General features: G+C 39.8%; 1 protein-coding gene across 1 annotated transcript; it reads right to left on the bottom strand.

Annotated features, from left to right (window-relative positions):
• Positions 1-2,531: 2,531 nt before the first annotated feature.
• LOC118403739 (ataxin-7-like protein 3) lies at positions 2,532-16,651 on the bottom strand. Its single transcript, XM_035802538.1, has 11 exons — positions 16,209-16,651; positions 11,160-11,275; positions 9,942-9,958; positions 9,474-9,645; positions 8,357-8,453; positions 8,058-8,144; positions 7,512-7,551; positions 6,007-6,151; positions 4,622-4,821; positions 3,678-3,746; positions 2,532-2,974 (listed from the first exon to the last, which is right to left on the bottom strand). Exons 1-11 carry the CDS (start codon positions 16,266-16,268, stop codon positions 2,853-2,855), a joined length of 1,125 nt encoding a protein of 374 aa, XP_035658431.1. The 5' UTR covers positions 16,269-16,651; the 3' UTR covers positions 2,532-2,852.
• Between the last annotated feature and the right edge of the window lie 382 nt (positions 16,652-17,033).

The following is a 17,033-nucleotide window of genomic DNA, read 5'->3' as shown; positions in this document are numbered from 1 at the left end:
ATGTTTTTGTGGGCAGAAACGATTGATCTACCTTGCCCAAAATTATTATTGAAATTTGATTGTTGCATGCTAAGTGTGTCTACAGACTATAAATGTACATTCAATAAATATGTTCAGAAATACATAAAAGCGTGAAAAATGAAAACTACAGTCTTATCATCTCTGCAGGGTCTATTTTTTGCAAAATGAATGTCCCGTTTGTAAAATATCTATTTTGTTTTTGTTATGCAAACTTCTGAAGAATTGTATGATGTTTAACATCTAGAACTTCTCTAAAAAAAACTAGCACAAGAAAGAACACTGATCAATTTTCTATGGACTTTCTGCATTTTATTGTACATACTCGTGTACAAAGTATCTCTTTGTTGGGTATTCAAACCCTTTTTTCACATATAGTTTTTTTCTCACAGGCATACATGTACTTGGCCAATCAAGTATACAACTAAGTTTACAGTAGCCAGCTATATATATATATATATATATAACCAAAATAGTACAAAAGAATATTACATAAGATCACTAGAACTGCCTTAAGGCATCTAAAGGCATACAAAAGGAGGGATACAAATTTTCTTCTGTGATCATGAACATAAAGAAATTACCTTTTGGCTTGCCCCTAGGGCGTTGCCAAAAAGCAGTCATTATCATACATTGTACATGCCACATCTCCATCTACATGCATGTACAACCATTGGCAGAAAAGACACTAGAAAATTACACAGAAGCATTGTTTTCTTGCAAAATAAAGAGATTTCCCTTCAGTTGGCACCAAAACTAAGGAAACAGGAGTGTCTTTTTTCAACACACATATTTTTTCAAGAATAATAGCACTGAAATTAAATGGTCTAATGATCATATCCCAGGTTTGCATACCAATACACATGAATCTTAATATGATATGGACTTTCTGTTGGGGGCTCACAGTCAAATGTGTAATGCAGTTTTTACCATAAAAGTTGGAGAACTGACTGATTTTGTACTGTACTAATCATACACTCCCATCTTTTTGTACTTCCAAATACAAAAAAAGTTCATCTTCATCTTTCAGTTCTCCATTCATGATTTAGCAACCATTGTAGGGAAGTATATTGTCTTATAACAAAGGAAAATTAAACAACTTCAACTTTTACCAATAAATTGCATTCAACATACAATTTGCCTATAGGCTAGAATACCTTGAAAATCACACACGTACGCATGTTCAAGTCCGCATGAATTCCGTATCAACTTATAGATATATTTTCTGGCTTAGGTAAGTTTTGCGTCCAAAGAAGTAATTTTTTCCCATTAGATAACCAATGACAATGGCACGTAAAAGTTAACTTCTGCAAAATATACCTAAACCGAAACAAAAGTCAATACGCAACTCGTACCGACTTGACTACACGCACAAGTGTAAATGGGCCTTACATGCTGTTGCTCTCATTTCTCTATGTCCTTAGCATAAAAGACCAACTAGTCTCTGCATTAGCACACTACTTTTTCTTCTTCCATACAATCCTTGTAATCATTTGTCTGTATGTATCTCTCCATGCACAGAGGTATATGATTCATTAATAATTGGCTAAAATTCTTCATCACATCTTGACCATAAATAGTTGACTGAATCACTTGGATGACACAAATAAATATTATTTGTCACTATGGTATAAATATTTCCTCTTGTTGCAGGTACAGCAAAAGTAGGTAGTAAATATGTAAGGGTTTTTCTGATGGGGTAAAAACTCCAGATCTTTTCATGTATAATCTACTGACAGTCTGTGTTAGTCTTAATGCAGCTACAACCTTAAATACTTCTTCTTTGTCATCTTTTTCTATCATGGCCTATTCTTCTATTTTGCAGCTACCTTAAGAGGGATTACACGTACTAGCGGGACTAACACCAGAAATACTTGATATCAAATCAAGTTGCTGTCAGAGGAAAACTTATCGAAAACTCTTCAAGTTATGTTGACGAAAATGCAACATTTTCCTACTAGAGGGTTAACAACTACTAGATGAAGGTAACATCAACCGTGTCTTGGGTACATCTAAGATAAATTATTACACATGTTCCTCGTATGTGTTACACCATACATTTGGTGGCATAGAATGTGCAAATACTATAGTAAATCTAAATACTATGCTCACAAAATGAATTTTTTCTTTGCACACAATACAAAAGTTACAAGTAGCTGGATAGACTTTATAAACGATCAGACATTTCTGACAACATCTATAATCTTTTGTCAGAGATGCCTATCAGAAACGTCCATATTTACATCATCTACCAAGTTACTGGAGTAACCTTTGGGTTGTGCATCTTATTACCTGGATGTCTAACCTTCATCGGAGTTCTATTCTTTGCAAAAGCATTGCTTGCAAAGTCTCCATCAAATAATAATCTACAGGGAAAAAGTAAATACATCTTTGCTGGTTTTGTAAGGATCTTTCCAGCATGCCCTAATTTCTATCATAATAGAAAATAATATTTTTCTGAAGGATATCTTACAACATAACATCTAATATCATTTTTACTGGCTTTGTCTTCGCTGTCTACAGATTACAAGTATTACACAAGGTTTACAAAACTTCTGCAAGCTTGTATTTTTCTTATAGCACAAAAACTCCAGCACTGAGTTATTATTAAGCTTTCTATAGAAACTTGTATCTTTCTACAAGTACCTTACAAATGTTGCTACTTTACACTGAATAGTATCAAGAAAGTTCTTTCCTATCTTCGAATGCCCATTCCTCTACATAATGCACTGCTTTCTTCATGTATAAGACAGTATATGTAACAAATATTGTTACACAGTACCCAATGGGTCAAGGGATTAGAGGATCATGGGACTAGAGCATGATGGGAAAGGTCAATGAAGGTCATACTGTTGCAAGACGGGATTCTTGGACTTGGACTTCTTGTGGGTGTGTCCTTCTTTCTTCTTACTCTTTTTCTTCTTAGTAGGAGGGGGTGCACTAGCACTAGCGCTACCTGGAAATGCAACAGAATGCATTAGTTTTGTTGTCTACAAAAACACTTCATATCTAAGAGTTCTCTTTGTGTTTTATGAAGGAAAATGGAATGTTATTATCTTTGTTTAAATGTTAACAAAATTGCCTCCTAATCAAAAATTTCTGTCTGTCTGTCACAAATAAAAAGATTGTTGCCATATCCTGGTACATCCTTAGAATAGGACAAGAAAGCGACTGTAAATGCAGAAATGTTCGTGGTGGATTAATGTTCGCGGTTTTCGCGGTGACCACTTCACTGCGAACTTAAAACCACCGCGAACATTTTTCTATTATGGTATTAGACTGCAGTCTTTGGTGTTACAGCGAACTTAAATCCACCGCGAAAAGTCCCTTTTCCTGCTACCGCGAAATTAAATCCCCACGAACTTAAATGCATTTACAGTATTTACATGCTGTAAATGTTGACATCTATGCAGTGGTTTATTGTCTTGATTTTTGCAGTAAACTCTTCATCGCAAACTTAAAACCACTGCAAAAAATGATAGCCACCTAACCCCTTGTTACAACTGCAAAGAAAAAAACAAACACCATGAACACTCCTGGACCATTTTTTCCCTACCGCGATTTCAAATCCTCACAAACTGAAGGCATTTACAGTTGTTGTACTAGTACAAGTCCACCTTTTCTAAAATAAACGGTAGTAGAAATGTTGTAAGACTTACTGTTACTGGCAGGCCCTGTTGTTGTCATCCCCATTGTCTCCCACTGCTGGACAACCCTCATGGAGGAAACTGGGGGAGAGAAAATGTTGGTCATGTGTAACGGACTAACGGTGGCAAGATGTCTGGAAGTTAGGCCACACCAATTTAATTTCTTGGTTCACGGATTCGCTCGCTCCTATTTTTTGGAAAAAAAAAATAAAAATAAAAAGTGCTACTCAGCAAATTTTCACCATTAATGAAACCATTCACCAACTTTCTGGTGAAGCAAATTGGCCTTTATATAGTGTTTTTGTACTTTTTTCAAGCTGAAAACTTTTTTCTTTATGTTTTGGATTGGCCGTTACCTTTACCCCAACAATTTAACAATTTTCATTTTTATTTTCATTTCGCCCTCTCGCTCCATATTTTTTATGAAAAATCCGTGAACCAAGAAATTAAATTGGTGTGGCCTTAGGGTTGAAATCCATAGCAAGCTAGGATGTAGTGTCCTTGCGGAAAGGCACTTAACACCTATTTCTTTACTGTACTCAGGTGAATACAAGTACCTACAGCTTAGGTTAGGGATGTCTTAGCAGATGGAACATAAAGCTGAAAGTCCTGTGTTTGAGGAAGGCCCCCACTTTAAATTTGAGCTCTTGCACATTAAAGAACCCAGCACACTTTTATCGAAAATAGTTGGGATCCATCCTGTGTGAGTGGATCAAACCTTATTACATTTTGGTCTTACCCAGCGACCTTGTACTTACTGAGTGGTGTGTTATATGCCAAAAGGTAGTTTACATGTTATGCAAAACAAAACATATATTACTACCGTTAACCGTATTATTAGCTGTTCTATTGTTCCAAGCTTAGAAACGTCCTTTGCAGTTTACTGGAACCACTAATAGAATTTCAGTAAAAAAAAAAAATTCCAACATTGTGTCTGACAGTGCTGCAGTACTCACCTGAACTGCCAGGGGAGCTGTTGGAGGCTGTATCCCAAGGTAACCCGGCCGCCATGGCAGCCACCTGCTGTGCTGACATGAACCTCCCCAGGTGGTCTCTCTTGGGCAGGTTAGTGGGGTGGTGGTGTCCGGTGGCCGACACCACTGGGGAGTCCTCGTAACCATCAATGTCTACATGGACATCATCATCTAACAAGGAGCTGAAAGGGGCATTGTGTAAGTTTATTTAGGCCACAGAAAGTATATTTTGTGTCAGACATCAGACACTAATTTTCGCCTTATTTCAGAAAAATTTAAATAGTAATTTTTTTCCTTCTTCGAAGATGGTCAACATGACGAGACAGTACTGAAGTGGGAAAATGTGTTGTAGCCTAATGATTCTATTAGCCTTGTTGAAGTGACACTAGCAAGCTAGCCAAGACTGTAGTTGTAGAAGAGAAACTAGCTGGATAGTTGTAAAAGTGGCACCCAGGCTTTTAGCCAGGCAGGTGTACGGGTAAAATGTACACCCTGTTAAAAAAATAACACAAATTGTACACCCTTACACTGGGGAGCAGATCCTCTGACAAGCATGAAATTCTGATTGACCAGGGATGCTGCAGGTCACATGTGGCCTGTCTGACAGTAAATTTGCTTCATTCCCACAAATTTGCACCTCAAAATGTGGGAAATGATGTTTCAGAGAGTTATAAATTTCAGAATTTTCTGAGTGAGGATGTCCCCAGACCCCCTACAATACTCGCGTCTGCAGCGCTCGCCTAATGGCAAGACATTTGGACACCCTATGAAAAAATCCTAGCTAAAAGCCTGGTGGCACCACTATAGAAGTCATGAGCATAGTTACCAACTTGGTAGGTGATACCAGTCTACCACACTAGTGTCACTTTTACTACACTAGTGCACTTCTTGAAAACAGGAATGAATAAGGCTGTGATACCATGTTTAATCACTTCAATTCTTGTTACAATGTTTATGTCATCCATAAAATTTGCTGTAGCCTTACTGGTACTGTAATATTCTAATACTGTATCTGCACTGCAACAGGAGAATCATTTTCTCTGTGTACAGAGATTTTGCTTTTGGTGTGCTATCATACATCTGCCAAAATTTTTAATGGTAAATAAGAAACTTAAAACATCAAAATAAGGGTATGAGAAACTTAAAACATCATCATTATGAAGAGAGAGTGAAGAAAAGAGGGAGTAGGGGAGGGAAGAGTGGACACAGAGATTGAATGTAGACATCTGTGGCACATTCCTGGTGAACTGATCTACCTGCCATGAGTACCAGCCTGCAGTTTGCTCCAGATTCAGCAGGAGGTGCTGTTGCTTTGCAGCCAACATTAGGTTTAAGTAGTAGGGGAGGAAAGAGCTGTTGTTCCTCACCTAGCAGCACTGCCGAGCAGGTACAGTCTGACCTGTCGTCTCTGTTCGTCCGAGTGCTGCGGACATCGGTGTGACCGCGTACACATCCTCTTGGTGTGCTCCGAAATCACGCCACAGATCTGTTTCAGCACTGTCCTCCTCTCCTCTGTTAAAAAAACAGGAAATGTGAAGGAGCGGCAAAAAAAGACACCCTTGCCGAGTGCAAATGTTGTCATCCGAAACAATAAGCATGTTCATACAAATTGAAGTTTTTAATTGTCATTCAACACAAGAATTTTCTCACCTTAAAATTTTCGGTCGCACATCCGTTGACCTTCGTCAAGAGTGTTGATTCAATTATTAATTTCTCTAAGGCCATCTACATAAGAGCACATCAGCTGACACTTAACAGAGACGGGCCGATACCACTTGTCAGGCATCTACGATTCTTTTACTCGAGTCAGGTGTCCTTGGTCAAGTGGTTAGAGTAATTGAATCACCACCAATGATGAAGGTCGATGGATGTGCAACCATAAATTTGTGGTGAGAAAATTCTTGTGTTGTATGACAGTTAAAACTTCAATATGGATCATACCAAGTTGACACAGATGAACCTTAATGCTAATAATAAGCATGTTCATGGTGTGAACTGCACATGCACAATGTCAAAGGTGAAGACCCCTAACATGTAAACAATTCTTGTCTAGACCATGCTTAATTATACTGGGGAATACATATTGTTTTTGTTTGTGTGTTCTTTTTCTTTCTTCTTGACTCTGTAGCTCTGTCATTTCTTATATATAAATGTATGTTCAGATGGGCTTTATTTATGTCTTGGGGGCCTTCACCTTTGACATGTTCCCCATATTGAATCAAACTGCACATGAAAATTTCACACCGTTCATTGGGTTTAATTTGGTTCTCCTGAGAGAAATGATCACTGCACTTCATTGGACATCTGCACTGTGAATGTTACATGTACAGTCAAACCTGCCCAAAACGACCACCCGGGGGACCGGAAAAAAGCGGTCGATTTGGACAGGTGGTCGCTGAGAAGAGTATCGACTCAAAACATGCCCGATGGAAAGTATAAATGGTTTCCATTGTGCTTAATAGCATAAAGCAAGCACACTGCACGCACGCAAAGAAGCGAGGTCTTTAATCTCAAATACAACAGACACACTGTAAACTGTAAATTTAACCCCAAAATCCGACGAAAACTGACAAAATCGTGCTAGTTATCATCAAAAATCGATGAAAACCTCAATTTTGAAAATGATGCGGTCGTTATGGGTCCCAATTTGGGCCGGTCGCGGTCACGTTGGCCAGGTGGTCGTTGAGAAAAGGTCGTTTAATGCTTACGTCAATGGGAAAATAAATCGGGACCGAGAAAAAGTGGTCGCAATGGCCAGGTGGTCACTGAGAAGAGGTGGTCGCACAGGCAGGTTTGACTGTATATTGACTTCACATGAGAATATATGAGAATACATAAACTGTGTTGATAATAACTAAGACAGTTTACTTACCAATACTCATTGCCTCATAGTTGACATATCCTCCTGACGACTGGAATCAAAAACAGATAGGAACACTTAGAATATGTAATACATGTAGTAATCAGGCATGCATCTATCTCTTGATCAAATCCTTATAAATAGTATAATTGGAATAGGCACAGCCCATAAACTGTGTTGAACAACTGCAAAAATACAAAATGTTGAAATATGAACAAAAACCTCACTGTTGCTTTATTGCTTAAGTGATGGACTGTCCCATTTAATATTTCACACATTTTCTATATAGACAATAATGTCGTACAATATTGTAATTCTTGAAATGTTTGTGTTGATTCTATTTTCAAGGTTTTTGCAGTGACCTCTTCCCCTTCAATTCATCCAAAATTGTGAATGTGCATTTCCAATGTATTTCTACCATGTGCAATACTACAGAAATGTTGTAACCATGAACAGTAAAAACCTTCTGCTACCACACAGAGCAGTATATGGAGGTGTAAGCACAAATTGGAACGGAATCATTTTTTTCCTTGCAACATTGACCAGTATGACCCTTACCTTTTCTGACCCCACACTGCCTACACTTGGAATGTCTCCATTTTTACTGGATTTGGACGGCTTGGATTGGCGAGGGGAGTTCGCTTTCTAAAAAACACATTCACATGAGTATATTGAACATTCACACTGCCTTTTTAATTACTATTGACAGTTTAGTTGGCTTGTCAGACCAGGATATTTGCTTGTTGATAAGACTTATCAATAAATGAATATACTTTCAAACAAAGCAGCAAAAACAACTTTCTTCTAGCCTTCAAGCTTTCTTTGATGATATACATGTGTAACAATACTCCTCCTACTTTGTCACTTTTCTTTTTCTTCTTCTTTTCCCCGTATGTCCAGTCATTGTCATCATCATCGTCACCTTCCGATTCACACTTGCCTGTGTTTTGGAGCCTGGGTTGGGGGAGGGGGAATCATAACATAATGACATAATTTTGTATATGGTAACAAGGGATTATTTCTTATTATAGAGCATGCTGCATTTACAATTTGTTAACAGCAAAGACATATTACTTAAGTATAACTTGACATAGAAGTAAAAGCTAAGTACATCTTGTACAGAACCAGGGGTTTAGCCAGCGTCCGTTTTTCTGTCAATTGACAGAAATTTGCTGCGTCTGACGGAAAAATTTTAAAACCAATCCGTCAACCTTGATGGACAAAAATCCTTGGTGGAAGCTACAGGCGGCTTGGGGACGCAATCCACGGCCGTAAAAGCCACACACTGTTTGTTTTGCTATTGTTATGATTGTTGACAATGTGTGTCGGCGCCCTTTCGCATACGATAATCTCATTAAAACCCGTTTTTCAAGGTCGCAGTTCAGTCCTTCTAAATAATTTTCGCGGTTTTCGCGACGATTGTAATTGGCTGACGGAAAAAAAATTCGAGCTGGCTAAAGCCCTGTACATAACAGAGCACAACCTAACAGTAACACATCTAAGGCCATACTGACTCCATCACCGTCTGCCCCCTCCCCCCAAAAAAATAGATCGCGACTGTATCTATTATAGCAAAGGCCATACTGTAAATAGTAAAGAAGCTGCAAAATGAGCATTAAAAAATTAATACCTGGTATTAAGGATTGCAAGAAAAATATAGGAAAGTATACTGATAAAGTCCCAAGTCAAAGGGATGAAAGAGAAGAGTTTGGTGTACCAATTGCTCTGGGTGCTCAATCATTAGTTCAACCTTCCTGACCACTTAGATTTCATTTACATGTAAGCTTTATATGTCATATTTACCCTCCCAATTCCAGGGTTTAGTCTGACTCCATGTGCCATTATTTCTTGGAATGGAAGAAGAGGAGGCAAAAGATGAAGAAACAGAGCACACACACACAAAAAATGTTTCCCTTCCGTGAAGATAAACATAATTAAACTTTACATCACAGATGCAGAAAAATTTCTGCCCACCTTTTACTGGCTATCCTGCTGGAGTTTCTGCCCATCCCCATACACTTCTCCAGGTGGGGAGCAAACCGATTGGCCGAGATGGTCCGGCCACAGTTCGGACACTCACACTCGTACTGTTTCTTGGACGAGACCGGCTGTCCAAAGATGTCCAGTCCAACCTGGTCCACTATTTCTGTGGGTGGTAAAAATATAGAAGGGTTTCAAATGTCACATCATTTTATATATTCTGGCCTTGAAATTAATAATTTTTTTCTCTTGTCACAGAAGTGTCCCAAATGTCCTGAAATTCTAACTGTCTAAATTGTCCGGGAGTTGTTTTCTTCTTTATTTGCACAACAAAAGGCTAGTACTAGTACTACTGATATGGAATGACATTAACTAAGTATTGTTGATTGACTTGACTTGATACCTGGGACACGATTATCTGGTTTGTGCCAATTATAGTAAATAGAATTTTTATGTACTTACCAAATTCTTTGAGCTCTCTGAAAAAAAAGAGAAGAAATTTGTTATCAGACAGTATTGAAATGATTGAATTTGATTTTGCATAAGATCAGTCTTCAAAGCCAAAAGCTACAATGTCGTGAGGAACTCTACCTTTAGTTGTATGATGGACTTATATCAAACTTTCATATGTAGTTAGCATTATTGTATAAACAGAATTAAAGAATAGCTACATGAAAATATCATTTAAGTCAAACAATGTAACTTTCAAACTCTATGCTAGCTTTTGCAATACAAACTTAATCTATTCTAAGTCTTTCAATGTATGCTTCATCACTAAGGTGGCATCATGTGTGACAAAACTGGTAGAGTGTTGGGCTCAGTACCTAGAGGTCCCAGGTTCGATACGCACCATGCCCCTGGCATTGTGCCCTTGGGAAAGGGATTTTACATAAATTCCCCTAATGGTGGAGTGCTGCCCACCTAACACATGTGCCTAGCCTTTATGGTTTATCGGTCAATGGTGTGGCAAAAACACACACAGATTTGGTGTACAAATGTCCACATGTACGTGCAAACATTTGCCAGAAACATATTTGATATCATTACTAAAACAGGCTCTTCATTCATTTTGAGGATTAGTTGTGCCAGTGCCCATAAGGCCTAACCTAGAAATTTAGGCGCACACAACATTAAACACTTGATCATAGTACATGAATACATGTACGTAGCAGCAACTGTGCAGCCTGAGTAAATATCAAATGCAGTAGGCATCCTAGCCTGGATACCATACCCCAACCTCAAATATCTTTCGTGTTGGGGTCTGGCAGGATGACTGTAGAAAGGTTCTCGGAAGGCCCTTGATCAGAGGGAGGAGAACCTAGGATTGATGACCACTCACACCACAGGTAGCCAGCTACAACACACCACAGTTGGTCAGTAGGCTATCACAGTAGCGAATCAGGTACTTAGTGGTCACTGTTATGGATTCAAAAAATACAGTTGGGGGTCTTTAACCAATCATGGTAGGGTGTAACTACCTCCTGCTGATCCTGCTATTGTTCTATTGGTGGAGTTTTTTTGCAAACTATAAGTATAACGGGCAAAAGAAGAGTTTTGAGAAGAGTTCCAATGTCATCCTGCCAGACCCATGCACGATAGATACTTGAGATCGGGCTGGGGTTTGGTAACCAGGCTATAGGCATCCATTTTGGGCCTAATAGAAATAAGCCAGGGCCTTACGCAGGATCCACGTCATCCACGAAGAAAGTTCCCATCTTACAGGAGCGGTGAACGTCAAAGCACAGCCCGAGGATGACATCATCTACCAGCTCACTCAGGACGTCTGGTGCATAGTTCTGTACAACACCAGCAAAAGTCATGATACTCAGTAAAATGAAAACTAGCGTGCATACAGTTCTGTAAGTAGTTGGTAGCATGACTAAACTGCAGTCCTTTAAAGGGACATAATGTAAAATTAAAGTCACTGTTTTCGGTTATTTCTCTACATAATGAGTTGAGTCTACCTTATTACACTGCACAGCAATATTTACAACGTATGGATACGACTTTGTTGAGCCGTGAGGATGTCTTGAAATATGCGCACTTCCCTCCGCCGCCTGAGTTGTCCGCCATTTTATTCAACTCGCCGGCGAGCCAAAGTGCGCTTTAGAACGCGTTCGGTGGTTCGCTCGAATCATTACTGAAGTTTGTTGAAAGTCCCGCTACGCTCCGAAGATCTGCGACCGCAACGGTCGATTCGGAAATCTACGGTCGGCTTACTTCCGGTAGGCTACCCGGAAGTAAGTGAATTTGGTCGCGGCTTACTTTGACATTGTTAATTAGCACTAGAAATGTGATAAAATGACGCAGATAAGTTAGAAATGAGTTGCATTTGTTAATCTGAATGGAGATTTTCAAGTTCAGAATATTTGAAATTTTGGCACCATATTTCTACATTATGTCCCTTTAAGCAGCCAGCCCAACAGTTGCTGCTTGCTGGAATTAAACCCAGCCATCAAGAGATGTGAATCTTTACCTTTTTTAAGCTACTAGTATTGTCGTTAGTAACTAGATGCCTCTAAACTAAGAGGCCATACATGTAAGTTTGTATCAGAGCTTTGCCGCTCACCTGACATGCACACCACTACGTACTGGAACGAGTAGAGTTTATGCTTTTAGGTAGTCATTTGTATGTTGATATATTATATATTCATTTTCAGACGGAACTTCACGGAAGGGAGCAATGATCTCAAATGTCATACCAAGGATGTTTATCTCATACATGATAGTCTGACAGATTTCAAATTAAATTTTACATTATTATAACGTTATATACATGTAGTACTAGTATACCTTGAATCATAAGAGATTTGGTTGAATGTCATGATATACATACACTCATAACGTTCTGTAAGTCACACTTCACAGGGACACAGCCTATGTTAAAGAAATATAGCCGCAAATGAGGCGTTTGGCGATTTTACGACATTAGGGGAAAATGGCGTCTCAATTGGCCCATTCAAACCTCCCGCCAAACTGGGGCTCCAATTAAAAGCCCTTTCCTTCTCAGACATGCGCATTTGGTTGTTTTCCACTGAAAATTGATCAAGGAAGGCGCCATTTTTGGAAGGAAGAAATTTGCCGCTAGGAAAGTCAATTTTTGAGTTTTTACGGGATTTTTTGGGACATGAGCATGTTCAGAAATCCTATAACTTTGACAAATTGTAGATAAAGTTCACCAACACGTTCGCACTGGAGATAAAAACCAAATTGTGGATGAATTTGTTGTCAACAACATGGTGAAAACGGCATGACCGAAAGCGCTGGTGTTTATTTTAGGCAAGTTGAAGAGTGAGGACATACCGTCGGCATTCTCCCTTGATGTAGGCCACACTTAGTTGGGAAAATGTATACTTTGAGATGTAATTCGCATATATTTGCCAAAGTATTGACTTTTTGGGGTAGAGTAGTTAATTTCCAACCATTTAGAGCCAGATTACGGAAGCCGCGAGCCCTAATGACAACCATGACAAGCCGCGCGCGGCCCGGTAAATACGCGACAATCCAATCTCGTTGGGAGGTCTCGCGAGACTGTGATCTGGCCGCGCGCGCGCGTGATTTGACAGTCGGACGGTAACAGCCTTCAGCAGCCCAGCGGCTAACAATGGCTTCTCCCAGCATCGACTCGATCGAGTCAACTTCAGAGATTCGTTGTGCTTTTATTTGGCAACATCCGCCGGTAAATCGGCATGCCATGAGCAGATAATATTGTTGTGAACCTATGGACTCGATATCGTGCTGTAAATTTGCAAATTTCTGGTCATTTTTCACAATTTTTGACGGGCGGTTTATGCTTGCTTGTCGTGAGAAAAACGTGCATATAGGCGCGTCGCCTTACTTGTAGTTACTCGGATAAGTTTGGCTCAAGCCGTAAAAATATCCCACAAAAGCGTACAAGTACCATCATTGGATCCTTGTAGATCCAAACTCGTAAGACTTTCGGCGATTTTGACCGTAAATTAGTCGATGGCAACATATCGACTTTGGGAGTTTACGCGTACGTGAGTTGGGGAGGGGGGCGTGTTTCCGCGTATATGCGTTCGTTTTGATCAAGGCGGAGTCACTTTTCCGACTATGATTTCAGTTTTCGCCAGCTGAAACTCCACAAAAACGTGAACATATCGATGTAGGGTCCTTCTGGGTAGAAATCTAGCATGGTTTCGGCGGCTTTGTGGCCGACTTTTTGGTTAACGTAATATGTAATGAGTGGGTGTGTCTGCAAATGTATAACGTTTGGCTTTTGCTGTTCTTTTTCAGATCAACGCGTCGCGATCGAAATTCACATCATCAGGGAAATACTGCAAATCATATGGATGCAATAGCCGTCAGTCCAAGTGTGTCAATGAAGAGAAAGTGCCAACATGCATCATATTTTTCAAGATCCCCCCAAATGTACTTGATGATAACACGTTACTTAAGCACTGGGATTGTCTGGTAAAAAGACAGCTCGGAAGGGATAATTTCACCATGAACATGAAATTAGAAATGTGCGTTTTTTACACTTTTTAACGGGAAATGTGTACATCTACTGCATGTATTTCCAGTAACGCATTCGTGTATTCATTGTGTCCCCCATTCAAAGAAAGGACTCACGCTAAAATAGGCAGTCCAAAGAACAAAGGTAGACAGCAGTGCAGCACTCAAGACGTCACACAGGTACCACCACCAAGTGCAAGGGAATGTCTATTGCTGTAACTTAAATTGGGCGGACTTCGTTGTCTACTTTGGCAGGGATAATTTATTCTGCGAACGAATTAAAGTAGACTCAGAATGGCAGAAGAAGAATATCCCAAAGCTTGACCACTTTCACAAAACAACCATACTACCGGAGCTGTTCACTCAAAGAGCCAAAGGAGGTAAGAAACTCTATGGTGTGTATGAAGAAAGACTGATTGTTGATGCAGAGTGTCCAGACCACTGCATCGGCAGAATACAGTGGACTACTATGTATAGCACAGGGAAGTGGACACCTTACGGCTTACCTGTCTTAGGTCTGAGTAGGACGATGTCTCATTTGTTGCAAAAATTATGCCACACAAAAACAGTCAGAGATGTTGAAAGTTCACATTTTAATACAATGTACATTTGAATGATTATGTGTATGAAACATTACCATTTCCCAAAAGTATTACTTATCGGATGCTTATTTTCGTCAATACTGTAAATGCTGTGAGAACTTGTCTATCATTTGGAAAAAAAACACTAATGATATATACATGTAATTATCATTTCTCAAAAGCATGAGTTGCAAAGCTCTACGAGATCGAGTAAGAACATATGTTAAGACATCTTTTATAAAACATGAAATACGGCTATTGCATCCATATGATTTGCAGTATTTCCCTGATGATGTGAATTTCGATCGCGACGCGTTGATCTGAAAAAGAACAGCAAATGCCAAACGTTATACATTTGCAGACACACCCACTCATCACGTATGAAGTTAACCAATAAAAAGTTGCCCACAAAGCCGCCGAAACCATGCTAGATTTCTACCCAGAAGGACCCTAAATCGATATGTTCACGTTTTTGTGGAGTTTCATCCGGCGAAAACTGAAATCATAGACATAGTCGGAAAAGTGACCCCGCCTTGATCAAAACGAACACGGAAACACGCCCCCCTCCCCAACTCACGTACGCGTAAACTCCCAAAGGCCGATATGTTGCCATCGACTAATTTACCGTCAAAATCGCCGAAAGTCTTACGAGTTTGGATCTACAAGGATCCAATGATGGTTCTTGTAAGCTTTTGTGGGATATTTTTACGGCTTGAGCCAAACTTATCCGAGTAACTACAAGTAAGGCGACGCGCCTATATGCACGTTTTTCTCACGACAAGCAAGCATAAACCGCCCGTCAAAAATTGTGAAAAATGACCAGAAATTTGCAAATTTACAGCACGATATCGAGTCCATAGGTTCACAACAATATTATCTGCTCATGGCATGCCGATTTACCGGCGGATGTTGCCAAATAAAAGCACAACGAATCTCTGAAGTTGACTCGATCGAGTCGATGCTGGGAGAAGCCATTGTTAGCCGCTGGGCTGCTGAAGGCTGTTACCGTCCGACTGTCAAATCACGCGCGCGCGCGGCCAGATAACAGTCTCGCGAGACCTCCCAACGAGATTGGATTGTCGCGTATTGAGTCCAGCTGGCCCACGCCGTGCCGTGGCGGGAACACTTTATCCGCCCGCGCGGGGCTCGTCAATAGGACTATAAGCCCCGCGACACCTTTTCTGTCCGGGATAACATATAGAATGCATAATTTCTTTGTTGGAAGAGAGGCCAGATGCTTTTCCACCAAGAAATTTGTCCGATTTTAGCAGGTAGGATAACAAATCCACCGCCGGGAGCAAATGCATCAATGACCCCATTGTTAAAGTTTCCCTGTGCACTTATGTCACATTTGCGAAACCTGTCAGTATCTTTTGTGTTATGCATGAAATGATGACAATGAAAGTAGAAGTGTGAATTTCAAATCACTTGGCCATCAGCATAACACTGCGACAAATAATGCACAGAATTTCAATTTGAATTGAATTGCATTACAACATTCATGTGTATTTTGACGACATAGCAAATAAAACAATGGCATGGCCGAAAGAAATTTTAACCAACACTTTTGAACAATATCCGTAAGAAAAGTTGGCAAATTAATGGTCCCTAATTAGATTTTCAGCTCCGTCCGTGATTGACATGTGTGTCAGACGATTTTTGTGTTCCTTACCACGAGTTGGCAATCCTCGCTTTCCTGATCCTCACTCCCGTCAAAGCTGTACTCGGACATCTCTCCACAAACCGCCCGTCAGCTCAGGGGACAAGAGACGAGCCTGGATGTCCGGATACTTCCATACGAAACGAGTCAGGAAAATATTCCTAAAACCAAGAAGTTCCCGAACACAGCTGTCATGTAAAAAATCTCAGCTGCCGGGGTAATTTCACCAAAAACCACGTGTTTAAAGAAAAAGTACGAGTGCAGCGGTAGAAACGTCGTCGCCCTGAGTTAGAGTATCATCGTAAGGATAACTGGTGATTTTTGGAGAAGGGTGAGGTGTCGAGAAATGAGGAAAAATGGGAAATTTGGAAGAAAGCAGATCTTGTTTTCATCCAGTGTCCGCCATTTTGGAAAGCACTGTGCGCTGGGATTGGTGGGAGAGTCCATTCAGGAATGGGGGATGTCACTAACAAGATAGCTATAGCTGAGTGGGTTTGAACCCCCTAGCTGCTTGTCTAAAACTGCAAGGGAAATTTTGTTAAAATTGTGAATGCATTTCTATCAAGAAAGGGCTGATGGACCGTTGTGACTTTTTGGTATGTGGGAAGCTTGAATGATATTAGATGATAAGAATGAATGAATGAATGGTTTACAAGTATGCAAATGTCAATCAAATTTGCATAATCTATATTACAAAGGTATTAATCCAATGCACTTAATGATATGTAGGACTATGAAAACATGCATAATACATAACTGGACAGATAGGAACATTAATTTGTAATGCAAATAATGAAATAATTTGCATAATCAAAGGGCATAATTTCATAGATGGTA

The sequence above is a fragment of the Branchiostoma floridae genome, chromosome 16 (genome assembly GCF_000003815.2).
Source record: "Branchiostoma floridae strain S238N-H82 chromosome 16, Bfl_VNyyK, whole genome shotgun sequence".
Taxonomy (NCBI): Eukaryota; Metazoa; Chordata; class Leptocardii; order Amphioxiformes; family Branchiostomatidae; genus Branchiostoma; species Branchiostoma floridae.
The sequence above is the reverse complement of the archived record's forward strand: the minus strand, read 5'-3'. Positions and strand labels throughout refer to the sequence as shown.